Consider the following 20,000-nt stretch of genomic DNA (forward strand, 5'->3'; position numbering starts at 1 on the left):
TATACATTATATTTGTAAATAATGCATATTTTAAAATTTTCATTCCCTTGTGTGGCTGCCTTGCATGGGTGTGTGTGTCACTATTTGCACCTTTCTGCTTTTGGAATCCCATTTAATAAATAATACAAATATAACAATTCTTTAAACTTTGTACAGTGAATTATTTTACCTTTGTCTGCACATTCAACTTTATGAGACATGTGACTGTGTGCAAGGAATGGCAGCAAAAATAAACAAAAACCAGGTCAATTAAATTTTTTGACACACAAAACAGCCATAATATTCAGGTATACCTTCTCTTCAATTTCTTCTGCAAGTTTTTTGCAGTTACTATAAGTTGCCATACACCAAGAATGAAGTAAAAAATAAATTTAATGAACACAAAATGGTGTGTGATGTTCCATCATCCTAAATCAATGTATATTAATTACTTAACACTGTTGGAATCAATATTACCGGTAAATTTTATTGGGACATATTAGTTACTTAAATACTGATACGGTAATATTATTGACGTACTATATTTAATAATATTATAATATAAATCCCTTTCACACCTAAACCGGCCAAAACCGGCCATACTTGGTATTTTACTCTTCAATAGGGAACCCCCAGGGGTCAATGGGTTAATTAATAGACTAAAATCAATGGCTGCACATTTTGTACACTTTCATCCTGATTTAGATCAATTTACTTTATTCTCTGCAGTGAGATAGTAACTTACCACAAAAGTGAGCAATGAATATGAATGAGCATGAACTGCCCACATCGAAATTAATAAGTAGTTAATATTGTATCAGAGTTCTATCACAAAGTCTCCTTTGCCTTTAATTGTCCTTTTAATTTTAAACATTGCACAGAAGACAAGACCTACTTTATGTATTTCCAGACATCCCAATTTTAATTGTACATTTAATGTGGGTGTAATTTTACATCTTCAAATGGTCAAGTGAAATTTTTACCTCCCCAAAGAGAACTCATTCAGAAAATTTCATTTCAGTACAACCTACAAGTCTGATGGCAGTGACCACATCATTCGTCACTATTGTATAGATTTCCTAAGAACATCAACATCACTTTTGAGTAATTCGCTGGTAGCATAAATGATGAAAACAATGGATAATTACTATGGCTAGACTTAATGGAGTTACCATAGATCAAGGACAGAATTATCCAATAAAGTAATAAACTGGAACTTCATTATTGACTCATTTTAGCATATATTATTAAACATGCCTTCATGATCAGTTGATGTATCTAAGAATAATGTTTTGGTTCCGTTAAATGAAAGTTCTTGAAATTTTTAAGGTAGTGTATCTTGAGAGTGTTTGCACATGAGATAAATGCAGTGAACCAGGTTGGCCTCAGACACATACACAAAATAGCGGCTGGTATTAAATTTCTGTCGACGTATCTGTTGAGATAAGATGTTCTTTCAAAGGACTGAGGACATCTCATAACTCTAAACGATCAATGAAAGAAAGTGAATGAAGTGACATACTTCCTTGCAGCGCTGCATTCAAGTGGGATAAATCGAAGCCTGCAGGCTCGAGGGATATATTTCGCAACCACGTTAGATAGTACTCCCTTCCCAACAAAGGAATTTGGCCTTTGCTCGGGTCTTTTCGCACTTTGAGCATTTGCTGTTCACTTAAATGGAGAAGTAAAGCTAAAAAGTATAAAAGCTGACTCGAAGCAACTTCAGAGGCATTGCTTCCCCGAGCAGACTAAAAGGGCTGCTTACAAAAAGCGTAACGAAAGAAAATTTCCCGCCGACTAAAATACCCCTTGCAGAATCTTTCCCTGTCACGTAAACTATAAATGACCACCTTCAACTGGCAGAAGCTATATAGAACGATCGAAGAAGCACACCCGGTTGAAATCACCGCTTCGAAAGCCATCTTTGTTTGTATCACAGCGCGCGGTTGGAAAACTGGATACTACAATTTTCAACAGCCAATCAGACAAAAGTCTCCTTTGTTGTAGCCGATACAAGGCGCGGGAAAATGTGCATGCGCAAGACACGATTGGTTTTGGTTTTACTTGTGATTGGTTGAAAAGGTGGCGCGAGAACTTTGAACCAATCACTGAGTGAAGTAATGCAAAACCAAAGCAATTCGCTTATATATATTCGACTCTCAATTGAAAATCGCTTGAGATTGGTCTTACGAGCATGCACACTGTCTCCTTTAAAAATCACAATCTGAAAATCGTTTTTGCTTGCTAATAGCAGGTACTCTTATGGAAAGGGCTTTGGGTCGAGGATGATAATGCAAATCATACGGGTAAAACTACATTTTGGAAACGTATTTCAAGAAAATAGTATCAGGCGCTCGAGACCAGGGGTTCTCCATACTTGAAGTATCAGAAGAGTTCTTTTTTTTTTTCATTGATTATACATTTTACCAGTGATGTAGATTAGATAAAGCTCGTCTTGCTTAGTCGCGTTTGTCGCATTGAAGTATGGTCGCGCAGAAGGTAGGAGCGCTCGATCGGCTCATCGATGTGCGTTCGATGAACTGAGAGGACTGTTTGTGTTCTTCTATTGAACGAAAGAAATACCGATCCCAAATTGTTTCTTACTACCGTATGTGTTTATCTTAGGCCACGTGGGTCCACCTTTGCCCTGCAACAAGATAAAACTTGTAGATGTGCCCGAAATGGATTATTACGCTAAGGATGGCAAAGGCGAGGTGAGAAATCACTAGGAGTAATTGAAGGAGCGCGTTTCTTCCTCGAAATAAAACGATGGAGTGTTAATTAAGCGCTGCGTAGACAACAAGCTGCCCTTTTTCTTTACACGGGAGTCCTGATTCATTGGGCGCAAGCTATTAAACATAAGAAAATTTCATACGAGCGCTGTCCAACCCTAGCAATGACTGAATCTAGTGAAACAGTGCTCGAGAATTGAACCCGAGCAGCATTACCTATGATCCTTCCTTCCTTCCTCCCTCCCTCCCTCCCTCCCTCCCTCCCTCCCTCCTTCCTTCCTTCCTTCCTTCCGTCCTTCCTTCCTCCCTGCCTCCCTTCCTCCCTTCCTTCCTTCCTTCCTTCCTTTCTCCCTCCCTCCCTCCCTCCTTCCTCCCTTCCTTCCTTCCTTCCTTCCTTCCTTCCTTCCTTCCTTTCTTCCACCCTTCCTTTCTTCCTCCCTTCCTTCCTTCCTTCCTTCCTCCTTTCTCCCTTCCTTCCTTCTTTCCTTCCTTCCTTCCTTCCTTCCTTGCTTCCTCCATCCCTCCTTCCTTTCTTCCTTCCTCCCTCCCTCCCTCGCTTCCTTCTTTCCTTCCTTCCTTTCTTTCCTGTGTTGTGACGACATCTAGTGAGACTGATCATCGCAGTTGGTGAGAAAAGTTTGGAATTTTAAAAGGTCTCAGTAAACTTAGGAAGTCGGTGAGTGCATAGCGTATGTAATTTGGAGCCTCCCATTCAGTTGTCTAAAAGCTGGATAACTTTATCCAGTCGATAAGTCGCTAACCAGAGAAAAAAATATACTCGGGCTCCATGTTGAACGATGGTCAAAATGTTTGCATAAACGCCTTTACTTAGCTGTGCCTGGAATAAGCATATTGAATTTCATGGTTATGTTATCAAATATTGAGACCTTCGATTGCATTTGTCGGATATTAGCTTCTCTCACTGAGTAAAGTCATCCTGCGTTTTAAAAACTGGGGTCGGCCGGTCGCGATTTTCTTCTGATTCGTTTTGGTTTGTCATCTGTCAGATTTGTGTTTACGGGCCGAACGTGTTCAAGGGATACCTCTACGACGAAGAGAAGACGAAAGAAGCCATTGACGAAGACGGCTGGTTACATTCTGGGGACATAGGAGAATGGCTACCGGTGAGTGGACTGCATGTGGACAGGCGATTTATGAGGTTAAAAGTTGGCTTTCTAAAGTGAAGCGACTGAATTCATTCCTATGAGCTTGATGCGAAAATAACAACATGGTAGAAGTGGTTCTTTCTCTCACATTTCTTCATTTCTTTTGTGCCTACTTTTTTGTCACGCCCGATGAACTGATTCAAAAAGGAGCTTCTCACGAAGGGTATGGATTGGGAACCGTTAAGCCCTACAAAGGAGCTGTAGTGTGTGTTAAAAGGACAGTTCCAGTGCAAACCTTTAAACCACAGCTGAATACTTTTGTGTGGTGGTTATCGTTTTCTCAAACGGACTGGACTGTCTTGACAAAACCCTTTGATTTTTAAAAGTTAAATTTTGGGAAGGGGAGATTTTACAAGAACAACTGAGTTTCTTCCTTGTGGACTGTCCACATAGAAACCCTGCCGGGATTTTGTGTGAATTAATTCCCGAAAAGCTAAGGGCAGAATTTACAACGACAACTTTGATTTGTACTTATTGTAAAAAGGAAAAGGTGGAATTAATTGAAACGTAATATGCTGTATGCTAGTATGCAGTTTCCCGAGGTATAATTTTTAACTTTTGTTTCTTTCAGAATGGCACGCTAAAGGTCGTTGATCGCAAGAAGAACATCTTCAAACTGTCTCAGGTAATTAAATCCCTTCCAACCACCGCTTATACCTGCATATCACGTGGATGCAGGGGCCCGTTTCTCGAGAATTCTCGCGAATGTTTTCTGCCCCGTCGATCCAAACTGTCCTGTAAAGTCAAACTGCCACCCACTTGTTGTGATAGACCACTTTCACAAATGGCGACCGATTTGACATTCTATTATTGTATTTATGTTAATTGGACCTACTGGCCTCATTTTGGTTAACATATTCTTTTGAATTTTGCGCATTGCAGCGAGGCTAGAAAGGATTATCAGTATTAAAACAAAAGAATATTTTATCGAGCCGCCATTATGAAAAAGGTCTATAGGCTGGTCTTTGAACATGTTTTCGAGATGACAAAAACCAAAATGATTGGGTAATTTGATGACTTAAAACCTCTCCGCTCAAGATAGAGAGGGAATTGTAACACCCGAAAAGCCCTGAGAGTCTCCGGACTTTCGGGACAAGGGCCTCAGGTAAATGAGATTAGGTGGCTATTGTATACTACAGGCTCTTAATGAACAAAATATGGATTTGTATGGGTCGTCTCCTTTATCCTTAATTTTGATGGCTTTTGTCTAAGGGTTAATTCAGCGATCTCCAAAATGACAAAACTGGGCTAGAGGCAAATTCGCCGTGACCTTAATATCCCACTCTGACTTCATTTACACGAGATACTTTGTATTTTTTTTCTCTACTCCACTATATGTAATTTTATGTACAATAATTAAATTATAAATGAGTGTTGTAGAAACCTGTGAAAAAGGTTACAAGTACACTATATTCAGATTAATCAGGAAAGAGGGGCACGTCTAGATAACTAATATTTGTTATGATAGAAACTACTCGTGTTCAGTTACAGAAGTTTGTTTACGATACAGTCATTTAGACAGTTTATTAATACGTTAATAAATCCTAAAAACAATCTTGGAGATCACATCCACTTTTTCAAAGAATGAAAATCTCTTCCACACCTAGATACGAAAAACCAATGAAAACCAACGGTTGGATGGCGTTAAAAAACACGAGGGAACGTATTTCTCGTCGTTACACCCTGTTTTCTCTAGCGACACAAGCACAAGTGAAAACGAACGTCGACATAAGCATCAAAATCAGCCATGGCCTCCGCCATTTTGTACAAATGCTCACACGCGGGGAATCTGGAACAAGTTCTTCAATTGGCCAGACACTGCTATACGTAGTAAATTCCTTGTGTTTATGCCGCGTTCCGTTTTCACGCGGCATTAAAGAGACACGGTCACGGTATGCGCATGCTCGTGTAGCTGATCGAAACTTGAAAAAGTCAGCCTGACTTTTTCAAGTTACTAGCAATCACAAATTCAAAATGGCGTCTAGCGGAGGATCCGGACATGGCGGTAAACGCATCAACTCAGGGCGGAAACGAAAGGTCGAAGACAGAGAGGAATTTGCTTTAGATAAAGATAGCATTTGCTTTAGATAAACTTGATTTAATGCAAAATATATGCAGAATTCTTCAACTTACCGATATTTCCATAATGGCGGTCGAGCGTGACAAGTCTCGGAGAGAGTGAATGCTACTGCGCATGTCAACCCGTGGTTTAAGGCGAACGGCAGGCTTAAGCGCAAGCACAAGAAAAGGAAAAAAAATATCATTGTGTTAGTTGCTTGCGCTTAAATTTATGCTTGTGTCGAGGCCGTTTCCCCGTAAAATGCGAGCTGTTATGCTTGTGCGAGGGCTTGCGTCGCTGGTGAAAATCAGGCTTTAAAGCGGAGGTACGGTCAAGAAAAAGTTTATCTGAATCGAAAGTTCTTTACCTGTATTGTCATACTTGACCACTCATTTGGACTAAATGTGTTTAAATAGCCAACAATAACGCTTCAAAAATAGGCAAATTGAAATTGAAATCCGCCATCTTTGTTTTTGTGTATGCAAACGAGGCTATGACCTGGCAATAGTCAAGGATTTCTCCGGATGACTTCAATGTACTTGATGTAAAGAAGGAAATACAGGCGAAGAGAGCAATGCTTTGTAGACTTGAATCTTTAATGCAGAGGCTAAACTGTTTTGATATTGGCTCCACCTCTAAACAGATTTACCTCGTGGTCGTTAAACAGTGTTTTATATGTGAGTTATATGCAGGAGTTTTACAAAGCGGAAGAGAGCTTGCAGTGCTATCCCGCGCTCATTGCTGTGAAACAAATGCCTGGAAATCAAGTTTAATCTGTCTACCGTGGCTTTCAACGAGATCCCTGTTACAACTTGAAAACAAACGATCGGTTTATATATTTCCATCAAATGGTACGAGTAAATCGTTTCAGTAGTTTCTATACTGCTAACAAAATTTAACCACATTTCAAGTTACGCTTATTAGCGCATAACAGTGAAAGTCGTCTATATATGGCTTGATTCATTTTTCTCGCTTCAATATAATGATATTTTGGACTAGCTGACTGAGATTTCCGTGTGAAGCGAATGTCACCAAGACCAATATTCATATGCCTGAAGATTCCGCTTGAAGTCCTCCGTGGTAAAATGACAGACCCAAACAGACAATATAGCAGTCAGGTTTTCACGTTTGAGGAATCTATCCACGTTTTATTTTCGCCGGCCAACTTTTCTTTAAATTCTAATTTTCCGGTGTAAGCTTCGGTTTTTTCAATTTTTATATGTATGTGTTCTCAAGTCTAGACGTGTCTAGTTTCATCCCCATCTAAAGCGTACACCCCAACGGCGGTAATTGTTGATGTGAAAAAGCCTTGCTACGTGTATTGAGCAACATCTGAAAGTTTCGTCGGCTTATTCTAAATTAAACGCTTCCCCGTGTGCAAGCAAACAAATACGTTTGCTGAAGCATCGAAGACGGCTGTCCCTGAAGGAAGAAAGTGAAAAAGGTACGCTTGCCGAATGTTTCTTTGTCGCATATTCAAGGTTTTTGTCTTGTTTACATTTGCCCTGGCTGATTTTTGCCCCCTAGTTTGATTGACTAGAACATCTGTAAGTATTTAGTGACTTGAGTTTCTGTCGCACTTACAGGGCCTACATGGCCTACTACCTATTGAACCACAAGACCGTTTACCATAGTTCATCTTACATTTGAATTTCTCGAAGCAGAAAGGTCACAACATTGAGAAAGTGATCGTGGAACGAAGAATAAAGTGAGTTCGAACACGTTTGTTGACTATTGCTACGTCATAACACATCATATCCAAGATGGCGCTCTCCAAGTCACGAAAGAGGCAATTTCAAAGTGCTCTTGTCACATTTTGTCGAGGAACTGGACAAAACGGCAATTATTTTCGAATTACTGGGGAAAGGTTTCGTAATTTAGAGAAACCTTTTTCTAGACCGTACTTTCCCTTTAAGGAGAATCCCACTAAAGTGTAGCATTTAATTAGCAAACCATTGGCTCTGTGCATGTTTCGAACTTTCCGATGCAGGCAAATTTGCCACATAAAATGACAAAATATTGGAGTCCGTGGAAAACGCCAGCTTAAGTGATTTTATTAACATTTGACTGGTTGTTTACTTTGAGCGTAAGTTTTGGACTTTATGGTCCGCCATTACACAAGTTCCAAACTGACTGATTGGACATCAGAGGGTTGGATCTAGGGAATAGTGGCGTCATTAGCTCACTGGCTTAAAATAATGACCTGTCTTTCCAAAACCCTTACAAGTCCGATAAACAAAAACGTGGCATTACACCTCGCCATCCTCTGTCCTTCCATCAGAATATTAATTTTCTGACGTTTAGTTGTCGAAATAAAACTCTTTAACCTTTGCTTAATTTGTATAGGGAGAATATATTGCGCCGGAGAAGATAGAAAACGTTTATACTCAATGTGCCATGGTTCATCAAGTCTTCGTTTATGGAGACAGCAAAAAGGTTGGTTCGTTTGTCCCTTTTTTTTTTCCTTTTTTTTTTTGGCTTCCTTAACTTTTGATTAAGAAAATTTTATTGTTGTAGAGCTGCCGAAATCCAGCCCGAATCATTCAATGTGGCTTTTATGATTTTGCATGTGTTGTTGAGGTTCTTTGTCCGTTTATTGCTTTCTAGTCCAGCCTGGTAGCGGTTGTAGTTCCAGAGGAAGATCCCGTTAAAGAATGGGCAGACGAGAATGCTGTACAAGGAGACATAAATTCCTGGTGCAACGATGAGGTATATGTCCATGTAAATATGTGCTCGCATTTGACGAGAAACATTGACTTTCCTCGAGCCCCTTTGTTTTGGGTGGAAACCGACCGCTGTTTATTAGGTTTAGTGTTTTTGGCGCTAAATGTCGGCCGTTTTTCTATTTTTGTCGGGAAGTACTTTGTGGCTTGCGAATTCCTCATTGGTGGGAAACTGACGCCATTTGCAAGTTGTGTTCTCATTGGCGGTAGATACTCAATAGCACATCTGCACATTTGTTTCGGTGGAAAGTAAACATTCGCGATTCGAATTTGTTCTTAAGAGGAAAACTCCCCTCCCCCTCGTTGTGGGCTCGATGCCTTCTTTCTCTCGGTTTTTTTGCGTGATAATTCCAGGTGGAATTTTTTTTTACTTTGTAGAATGTGAACAAGGCCATTTTAGACCAGATGGTTGCAGAGGGAAAGAAAGAAAAGCTCAGATCATTTGAACAAGTAAGAAGAAATTTCTTGTTTTTCGAAGTGACAGCCAAGATACTCTAACATCTTCATTTATCACAGGTTAGGGCCATTTTCCTTACTCCAGATGTGTGGACAGTGGAGAACAATCTTCTGACACCAACATTGAAGCTAAAGCGACCGAAGTTGAAGAACGTCTTTTCTAAAACATTTGAAGAACTGTACAGTACATTGCCAGAATAGCAATTTTAGCAAATCTTTCGGGGTCATTGATCCAATTGTCCTTTTCAAAGTTAAATGCTTAGTAACCAGGCCTTTAATTTCAAGCGAGGCGGGATTTGTCTCAGTTTCCATACGATCCTCACTGCTGTACGGACTCAACTTTAGCTAGCGTGTCATTACGATTGACATCAACTCGACCGCGCATCTCATTTATCACGAAGACCACTGGAAAAGGCGCACTATTTTATGCATACCGTATCTGGATAATCAATCGACCATGCTTGTTAACTGACTGAGCTCTGTCAAAGTTTGTTCGATTTCTTATTTGACCGTAATATGTTCTTGACACTGTTTGATTTTCTTGAGGTAAGATCTTGTATAACTTTTGTCGCCACGCAGAAGTCTTTTACAGTCTGTCAGTTTGTTACACCGACTGTTTTTTGCTATCATGAATTATTAGTCAAGCTCCGATGAATCTCAACAAAAGAAGTGCGCTCATTAGCTCCTTTTGTTATACGACTGCTGTTATGTCCCGTCACTGAAAACACAACGGTGACGCGGACTATTGTAGAGATAATTTGCTGACCCGTGCGGCGGAAGTGTCAACGCGCAGTTGCTTTGATCCACCTGAATCTTATCGGAACAATTTTCCCTTGTGTGTGAACGCGTCGGCGATTTTCTTGTGTTTTTGTCAATTTTATGGGCAGTCTTGCGTAAGGTAATGTCGCAAACGCAGCTTGTTCGTTGTTCAACGTGTTTCAATGGCACAGCGGTGTTCGATCGACTGCGACTCAACTTTTAAAACGTCTAACCGTCGTTGAGGGCGAACAAGATGGTCTTTGAAAGCAATCTTAATCATATGAAATTGCACTGGGTACATCTGATTCTGAAATCATAGCTTTATATCCAAGCACGACTTTATGATATTTAGTGTTTATTTTATACGATGAGTGACAATTTGCATCGAACTTCAAAAAGAGAGATTATAAAGGTTTTCATATATAAAGTTATTAGTTAAAAGTCAGAAATAGTGTAGTTTAGTGCTTATATATCCTCCCACACAGACGTCCTTAGGGCTTCGTTGCGTCATGGTTACGTGTTCTTCCCGCACGAACGTCTGCTGAAACGAAAAACTACTTCCGTTCGTGGGTTATGGAGCAATCAGAGGCCGTTTTCCAGTTTTGGATAAACTCGTGTTTTGTATGGTATTCTTTCGCAGCGCGTGATTGGCTATCTCCAGCACACAATTAGTCATTACTGATTGGTTTATTTAAATATAGGGCAAACGGCCGGTCAACGGAACTGGCTTATTCGTTTCAGCAGACTTTCGTGGGGGAGGAACGCGTGACGAAGCCCTACGGACTTCCGAGTGGGAGGCTAGTGCTTATAAATTTAAATTTTGTAATCTAGAATATGGCATATAGTAGGTAGCTTGTACTGAGCTTTATTACATACCATAACAGTGGCATGTAAGCGGGTGACGAAGCTTTGAGAATTACTGTATGTGGAACGTAATTTTTTGGGAATGAATGGAAGAATAAATTTATTCAAGTGTGAATGAAACGAGAGATTTTGTTATTACTAATTATAAAGCGAAGAGGACGTCAAAGGGAATCTCCTCTTCAATCAAAAAAGTCGCTTAAAACAACCGGAAGTAAAGAGTTTGTATCTAAAATAAGAGAGTTTTCCCTCCGCCACCATCTTTAAGTATTGTGACGTCTAGCTGTTATACGAAGTTATAGCAGTGTCCCCGTAACAGTCAGAGCACTTGTCCTCTGCTCGCCTAATCTTGTAATCACTGGGCTAAAAAAAGACTTGGTCTAATGCAGCCTCGTTCCCAGGTTTTTACGCGTTTAATCGCCGGGGCGAGTGTGCGACAAGTGTCGTCACTTTGGTTTCACGTAACGACACTGGTAACGAGGCAGGGTGAGCATCTATTTAAAATGAAGCACGGTAGCCACGTTGAGAAGACCACCTTCATACATCAGCAGAAGAGCTCAAAATGAGAGGGAAGAATTGTGGCGATTTTGTTAAAGCCACGTTATTTGTTTTCCCCTAGTATCGAAAGGTAGGCGCGGTGGCCCCATACACCTTATTCCAAAATGGCCACCATTTTAAAATTCTTTTGTTTGCTTGCAAATTAGCCCTTGTTGCTTCGTTCAAGGTTAAATATTCTTTTGAATTTTAAGTTTAAGAACGAGGCAACGAGGGCTAATTTGCAAGCAAACAAAAGAATGCTAAAATAGCGGCCATTTTGGCGTATGGTCAGTGTGCTCGACTTCGGATCGAGTGGTCCGGGTTCGGGTCCTGGCCGGGGACATTGTGTTGTGTTCTTGGGCAAGACACTTTACTCTCACGGTGCCTCTCTCCACCCAGGTGTGTAAATGGCGAAAATGCTTGGGTTAACCCTGCGATGGACTAGCATCTCATCCAGAGGGGAGGGAGTAGAAATACTCCTAGTCGCTTCATGCTACAGAAACCAGAGATAAGTGCCGGCCTGTTGGGCCTTCTAGGCTCGTTGCGGACTTTAACTGTACCTAGTATCGAAGGGGGTTCCGTTTTCAGTCATAAAATCAAGCTTTAGTGCGAAGTGGTCCCAACGTGATCGTGGGGCCGCGGGCTCCAGTTTGTGCAAGGTGAAAACGATATGCGGGTCGATCAGTTTTTTTTTTTTTTTTTTGAGATCAGTGCTTGTGACTTAAAAGTAAAAGGTTTGATTAATGTCTCCCGTGCAGGCACGCTTCCAGTACTGTTGATTTACTCTCTTTATAAGAATGTTCAGGCTGAGATAAACGAAAATTTTAAGAACATACTAAGAACATACTCAGGCTGAGAGTCAAGTTGTAGCGGAACGTCTTTATTTTGCTCTTTTGTTCAGTTTTTTGTTGTTGCAATTGTAAGTAGTAGTAGAAATAAAGGTTTAAAAAACGTGAAACTGTCCACAAGTATCCGCATATTTTTTGAATCCGCAACTTTTTCTTTCCGGATGCGCCTTCCCTCCACAAGTATCCAGCGCATTCGCTGGCGAATCCGGGACTTTGTGAATACGCTCTCCAGAGTGGATATTTTTTAATCCGCTGTGAATACGGAACCGCGTGGACGCTAAATCCGGAAATTTTAAACCCCGGATGATGTAACAAGATTGACCCCAGTTCCTTACGGTGAAATCAATAGGCCTTGTTCCTTTCTTTTATTATTATTATTATTCACGATTAACCGCTATGTTGGTTTTCAAATGGTCATGCAAATTAGCCATGTGTAATGATGCTGGGGGACAAACATTGGAAAAAAGGCAAATAGTGGAAAATCGGCTCCTCGAAATATTGAAATAACATTACCGAAAGTACATTTTAGAATTTAGAATTAAGTACCTTTTATAATAATTTTACATCTTTTGATTGCCTTTGACATTTTGACTTTCTACTTCGTTATGTGCTCATTTTTCACTAAAAAAAAACGTCGAAGTACCTTGTGTAATCATATTATTTTACTACTTAGGTGATAAACATTCAATGAACGTCATAACCTCTCGAACTTGTGTTGTTTGCCCCCTCAGAAGTGTGTAGCTAATTTGCATGATAATAGCAAATCCAACATGGCGGCCATCGTGAATAGGTAAAGACTTGTTTCCATATCTCAAAGTGCCCTTGGACGTGAGGGGCCTGGAACAACAAAATTGAAACAGCCCAAACCCATACAAAAATGCTAACCTTAAGCCTAAACATTATCTAAAGCATGTTGTTTAGGCCTAAGGTTAGCATTTTTGTAAATGTTTGGGTTGTTTCAGCTATTGTACTCTTCACCCCCTACCGCCACCCCAGGCCTCTTAGGTCCAAGGACACTTTGAGATATGAAAACAAGTCTTTTACCTCGTGGGTCGTGAATAAGGTCTATTGCCAAGATATTTACGCGCTTCATGGCGCATCCTGTTACCTCTGTTTTCTTGAGGAGTCCTGAGTACTAGAGTGAATCCCGCGGGACACGTTTCGGATACGTGTGGACGGGCAAATTCGATTTGAATACGCTTCTTGTGGATCGGAATATTACTGAATCAGGAAAGAAAAAGTTTTTGGATTAAGAAATATACAGATACGTGTGTATGGGGCCTCAAATACTTAGGAACGTTTTTTAACATTAACAGTGTGAAAGGTAGACTGAAGAACACCTCAGTTTAATAGAGTGGAACTTGGTCTACTACACAGCTTATCAGTAAGAACGTTTTATTAAGGTTCAAATCACAAAAAATAAGAACGTCCAGCGTCAGCCCCAATATTGACTATGTTATTGGTCTTGTTTACCTTGGAAGACGAGTGGTTTTTTTAATGCAAATTAAGTCAACACAGCGTGTATATTGTATTGTAATGTGTTGAAATTTATGCCTGTTTTTCTCTTGTTATTTGCATACACTACAGCTAATTGCCTTAATTTAAGGTCACTTCTCCCGAAGAAGTTATTTTGAAGCTGGGTTCCAACGAGACTAAATTGTTTAAAGAAGCACGGTGTGACGATTTTCATCGACTTGGCGCATTCCTCGCGAGATTTCGGATTCAAGCTGCTTGTATTCAGTGTCTATAAAACTTTAGTGATTCACAAATTACGAGTGCAACTGAATGGACCTGCTTCCTGTTAACTTCGAAGGTGGGTGAATTTGCAGTTGATGGCTCTTTTTTTTTTTTTTTTTTTTCGCAAATTGTGAACCAATTCAATCAACCAGTTTGTCCGGTGAAGACGTGGACAAGAAATAATTTATGAGCTATTGTAGCTGCGGTGCTTTGAGGGCGGGCGTGGGTGACTAAAATTTGACTTTCTTGTCACGAACAAATGCTGAGGTTTTGAATGGTTACGCTCCGTCTGAGCAAAGCCCTTCTCGACTCGAAAACTTGGAATAATCTCTTTCATGTGTCCGGCATCTCTGACTTCTTCCTCAACTCAGAGATGTACGGTAATGTTGCCATCAAGAACACTCGCCAACTTGAGAACATTTTGCCCCTTTGTGTTAACGAGCCTCAAGTAACTGTCGCGCCTTTAGAACGTTAATTCAAATGCTATTTTTGATGCCAATTTTTCATGCAATAAGGCCAATTTCCGGTTTGCGTAAAGAAAGAGATATTCTAGAGAAAATGCCCTGAAAGCGAGTGAGTTCAGAGGCGAGCTTCTGAGAATGATCGACATTCCCTCAACGGGTCACTTCGCCATATTGATTCCCCAAGCGTGACACGTCACAGCGTGCTAACAGTGCGGGCCAACTGGTTGGGGGCGATTCTTTCTTGTGGCGAAATGGCTGGAAAGTTGAGATAGGGTTATTGGGGACGTGACGCCTAGCTAGCGGCTAGATGACTGGTCCCCAACCTATCTGATACCTCAATGCGCGTGGAACACTCAGGTCGTTTGATGAAATGTTATTTCAGTCTCATCGATTCACTCAACTTGAAATGAGACACTCGTCCAATACAATGAAGACATGACTGTCTGCGGCCTTTCCCTTCACCAAGATAACACGAATTTTTTAATTTAAAGCCGAATTTTTTTCAAGCAAAAACTATTCCCTATGGAAACCCTCTATTCCCCAGGAGCAACGAAAGCGTCTTGTTCACTGAAAATTCATGGTTAGCTTTCCTAACAGACAGATTAAGGAGTAAATGGGAGATTCACTAAGGGACCGCAAGGGGTAGAGGGTATGGCCCCACCATGATTCGCGCTTACGTAGCGAAGCGTTACTTAAATTTGAAGGCTACAGTCGATGTATAGATAACCCGGCGTTTTATTTCTGTACTCGTTGCGGACGGGAAATGTCATCGGCAACAGTCAAACTGCAAAGCAAATAAAAGATTTGCGTTTTAAATATGAAATTACACTTTAAAGACTGAAATATTCGCAGCGAAATTCTACTTACAATTCTGTTGGGCAATCCATACTTCATAACACGGCTCTTTACATTGTGGGTGTGTCGATCGGTTGATTGCATGCACAGCGAATATTTAAATACTTTACGTTTTTTTATATAAATAGACTAACTCGTCGCCAGGTCCTTTGCGAGTTTATTTTAGCGCCCAAACGGAAGTTCTACTGCACTAGCTCAAATCACACCACTCTTTCCTTTTATTCCTTTAGATGACATGGTAGTAAATATAATAAGTGGAGGAAAAGTGATCCTTATGACTTGCTTGTCTTGGGCTATAACGTTGCTGCACTATGCCCTCACAAACGATAATCCCGGCTTAATTGACAGCTACCTCAGTTTTCAATTTTCGTACGGCGGGCAAGTTTACTTTGATTAATTCAGTTAATGCTACCAAATTTTCGCCTTTCATATATCCACCGACGACATAGCCCTGCAGCTTCTTCAGAAACTATATACTTTAGCCATTTAATACATAGTCAACCTACATAGTCATGATTAGCATTCCACTGGCAGAGAAAGGCATAAATGGGAGATGACTCAAGGAACGCGGGTGTGGGATGTGTGATAAATGGCGGAACAATGATCCCTAAATGCTTGCTTGGCTTGGCAGGATTTTTGCCATACCATTCTAATAATCTCCGTTGTTCTTCTTAGCACCAGCACCAGTTCTTCAAGGCAAGACTATTAAAGAGTAACATAGATAAATTACCTTCCAGTTTTCATGATAGCCTGCGTAGAAGCCGTTTCCTTTCCTTTTCCAGGCGGAGATCGGACAAGCGAGCGATAAAGCGGACGAGTGCCTGGCGTGAGCAAAAAATAGAGAGAAGTGGGGACGGGGTGAGTGAGAAGGGGGAGGGGGTGGGGAGGAAGGAATCCTTTCGTCGCCTCACCCCCTCCCCCTACTCCTTATTTTTCGCAATCTCTCGCAGTTTTCGTCTCGCAGTTTTCGTCCCCTTCGCGAGCGTTTGGAAAAGGAAAGGAAACGGCTGCTACGCAGGCTACCAGTTTTACAAATATTCTCGAAAGCTAAGGCAGTAGAGAAATCACTCCAGGTAGTAAGGCTGCTGGATAATATTGATAAATTTTATTTAGGGCGAAATCAATGGCTAATCTGCAAAAATTTTCCTCAAAGACACAAACGTTACCACAAACCTAATGAATCGTGACAAGGGCCACGGGTCAATAGCCCATTCGGCTTCGCCTCATGGGCTATTGACCCGTAGCCCTTGCGGGCTACGGGTCTAATTGTTGATTAGTAAATTTTCAGCTCCGACTATTGCATTTCTAGCTTTTTGATTGGCTAAAAAACGCCGACTATGAGCCAATAGTCGAAATTTTACGTCATATTGAAAATAGTGCGCCACGATGCTCTTTCCGGACGCTCTTTCCGGACGCAAAACCCGGTTTGAGAATTTACTGAAACAATTATTCCATTCGCCTTTGTTGGATATGAAGTGATTATAACCAACTCGCGCTACGTTGGTTATTTTATCACTTCATATCCAACTCGGGCTCATGGAATAATTGTTATTTATCAAGAATACTTGTTGCACAACCAAAACAATCTCGGCATCAAGAAATTAATTTAATGCGATTCGGTTGTCTGCAATAGCAGATGTCTACCACGTGCTTCTTGTTGATAGAAAAGCTAATAAACCGATTTTTGCACATGACCTTCCACTATTTTTGGACGGTAATCGTTCTTCTTACATCAACTTGCTAAAAGTCGGTATTCAGTTAAATATTTCCCTGTTGTTCTCGCTGTTTTTGCGGTATGAGCCCGTTAGAAAATGATGAATACTTTCAGTTAGGAAAGAAAACGATTCGAATTTTCCGCTAAATTGAACAGAAGCAAACGTGTACCATTTGGGCTGCAAAACGGTGAGATATTTTGCGAAATGCTGGTTATTTCTTCAACAAAGCGTAGTTCAAGCATCTCGGTGATAGAACAAGGACGTTCGGGTCATTTCGGTAAAACCGCGAGAAAGGAGAAATACCTATTCCTTTTCCCCGGCTGAACGAATCTGAGAAACTCTGTTCCAGCGAGCGAGGAAAGCGCTCAAGAATGACACTGTTTTCCCTCGGTCTCAAAGTATACAGTATACAGTTACCGATAAGTTTAATTAAAACTGATGCTTTCATCGATTCCATTTTGCATTGGCGTAGAAGTTAATTTTGTTAAGTGAGTTTGTGCATGTGGTATAAGATGTTTAATCTGAAAAGACCTTTTAAAAGATCTAATAACAGCATCCCAGAAAACCAAGGACAAAAACTCATGCTATTGATTCTCAAAAACTCACCGTTTTCGTAAAACGTTCCCTTCGCGTATTTTATGCTCAGTTGGTAAAGTTTTTAAGGGGGTGATGGCTCGGTTTGCCAAAGCACTTTCCAGCTTTCGCTAATGTTCAGCTAATATTCTATCAGCACAGTCCTTTAGAAGTCCGGCCTGGGCTCGCTGATATTTGAGCAATGTAATCTATAATACTTTAAACCCATTAGTAATGCCATTCTAGCGATTATGTTGCCAATGAAAAAGTATGAGTAAAGTTCAAGTATCGCATAATTGATTGTCAGTTCATGGTGACGGATGCTTTGCAATGGTTATATGCGGAACAAATTTCAACAGCAGGTTTGAAAACCAAAAGGTAATTTCTTTCTGTTATAGAGTGAAAGCTAAATGATGATAGCTGAGGATTCCCCGGTTAGAATAAAATGAAAGCTTCCTTCATAACTCCAAGTACATAAAATATTCATACACCTTATATGTAAAATGGGTATATTGAGGTAATGTCTCCGAGCGAAATAACAGCACAAAGATTTTCCAAGCTAAAAATTTTCTTTTTCAAATTCTTAAAATTGGGAACAGGTTCGAAGATTGTCTTAAATTGAGTTCCCGCAGTTTCAATAATAGATACCTATATAAGAGAATTAATTCCATGGAAAGTAGTTTGTGGCTTGGGAAGAGATAGGATGTGCGGCTGTCCAAGCCAGAAGTTGATAATTTACACATCGGAGAGTAAATATGTCTTTCGTTTAGTTTCGAAAAAGTGATTCTTAGTCTCAGTGTAAAATCAGCAGATTCTGTGACAGCCTGTTACACAGGAAGGTGTTACACGTTTCCAAAAAATCATTCGTTGTCATTTATAAAGAATTCATTTATAACTTTCAACCCGAAAAGCTTCATCGGTTTGAGTTCAGGCCGCCCTGAGAGTTGAAACGAGTGACTTTTTCACTGCTTTGTGTTCCTATGCAACTGTACGCCAATGTTTATCAGGTTGTCTCGTCAAAACTCAATCTGCAGTCAGAGCCACTTCAAATTTTTCCATTTTTTGCATGCTTTCAACTTAACCTGCTAATAACCTTTCAGCGATTAAAAAAATGAGGATTACCTCTTTCGTTCTTTAGAAGTAAGCATCAAGGCTTAATATAGTTTGTTTATTGATAGCTATGCCATCGCTATGGAAACCTACTACGCCATACTATTAATAGACCAATTCGGCTAACTCAATGTTGTACCCAATTCAAATCTCTCGGGGTTAAGATTTGTGTGTTGAATTCGCATGACAATGAAGCATTGACATTTAAATGATATGGAAATACTTGGAACAAAACGTTTTATCCCCGAAAGATTTGAATTAGGTACAACATTGAGTTAGCCGAATTGGTCTATTGAGCGCATGTTGTTCAGCAATAATTTCTGATTTACTTGCTGCCATAACATACTAGTTGTTTGGTGACTCGTTGCATTAGAGTCAAACCTGAAAAGTACAACTTCTTGAATGTGCTGAAAATGGTTTGAGTCAACTTAACATTACTGCAACTTCGAAAACCCTTTTAAAAACAGTAAGAGGAATTTGCGGCATTTTGTATGTGTTGCAAAGAGAATGCCATGGTATACTGTTCTGACCTTTTAATGCATGTGCTTTTCTTTTCTCAATTTTGGGGGCCTTATTCTCCCTTTGCCCGTTAAGAGAGAGCAGTGCGTAATAAATAATAATAAATTAAAAGTTTCTGTAGCGCTCTTTCCAGATGTGATCAAAAGCGCTTTACAAAAAGTTCATATAAAATTGAATACAATATTAAATGGAGATAAAGTAAAAGTTAGATTTAAAGTGATTCGTTAAAAAGAAAGGTCTTGATTGATTTCTTAAAACAATTTAAGGAAGCAACATTTCTAATGTCAGCAGGCAGTTTGTTCCAACGTGCAGGAGCACCTGCAGCAAGGGAGCGAGTACCAAGTGTAGGCAGCATTTTCTGTGTAGGAGTTAGCAGCAGAGTACTGTTGTTTGAGCGGAGACCGTAGGTAGATTTGGGCTTGACAGTTAAGTTCACTGGTGAGAGGGAGGAGAGCGTCCATGAATAGCCTTGAAAGTTAGAAGCAGGATCTTGAATTGAATTCGCTTTACGACAGGCAGTCAGTGAAGTTGTCGCAGTGCAGGAAGTCATAGGGCAGAATTTACTAAGGTCAAGAGCAATGCATGCGAACAGCAGCGTTCTGTTCTCTGTGATTTTGAAATTACAGCGTACAATGGAAAATTTACTTTTGAAGGAAAGAAATGTTTATTTGAAGTGCGGCTTGGAGACGAAAGATTGGAAGATCAGGGGTAGATCTAGGGGGAGGGTTAAGGGAGTGCGCACCCCCCCCCCCCCTTCAAGATCACCTACAACTGGCATTCACGTCACCAGTCAGTTACGCCATTCCTTAGTAGTACACCCTCTCCTAAAAAAAATTCCTTGATCTCAGTGCCCCTGAAGATTGATAAGTACGAGCATCACTTTCAGTCTTTCGGCTTCAACCCGCAC

At 40.4% G+C, this 20,000-nt stretch overlaps 1 protein-coding gene, 1 long non-coding RNA gene and 1 pseudogene across 3 annotated transcripts in view; 2 read left to right on the forward strand and 1 right to left on the reverse strand.

The window, feature by feature from the left end:
• LOC138004040 (long-chain-fatty-acid--CoA ligase 1-like) overlaps positions 1-10,858 on the forward strand; it is a 51,394-nt pseudogene extending 40,536 nt beyond the window's left edge.
• A 2,824-nt stretch (positions 10,859-13,682) lies between these two features.
• Positions 13,683-20,000, forward strand: part of LOC138004039 (long-chain-fatty-acid--CoA ligase 1-like) — a 45,658-nt gene continuing 39,340 nt past the window's right edge. Inside the window, exon 1 of one of the 2 annotated variants that reach the window (XM_068850430.1) lies at positions 13,683-13,933. In XM_068850430.1, the coding sequence (XP_068706531.1) occupies positions 13,906-13,933 (28 nt within the window). In that variant the 5' untranslated portion in view covers positions 13,683-13,905. Of the gene's footprint in view, positions 13,934-17,754; positions 17,843-20,000 lie in introns of those variants that run through there. The other variant, XM_068850431.1, reaches the window with a different exon arrangement.
• LOC138004042 (uncharacterized) lies at positions 15,039-17,641 on the reverse strand. The gene is made up of 3 exons (XR_011123723.1): positions 17,498-17,641; positions 15,683-15,878; positions 15,039-15,105 (listed from the first exon to the last, which is right to left on the reverse strand). It is a non-coding gene; the product is annotated as an uncharacterized lncRNA (long non-coding RNA).

The sequence above is a fragment of the Montipora foliosa genome, chromosome 5 (assembly GCF_036669935.1).
Source record: "Montipora foliosa isolate CH-2021 chromosome 5, ASM3666993v2, whole genome shotgun sequence".
NCBI classification, from domain to species: Eukaryota; Metazoa; Cnidaria; class Anthozoa; order Scleractinia; family Acroporidae; genus Montipora; species Montipora foliosa.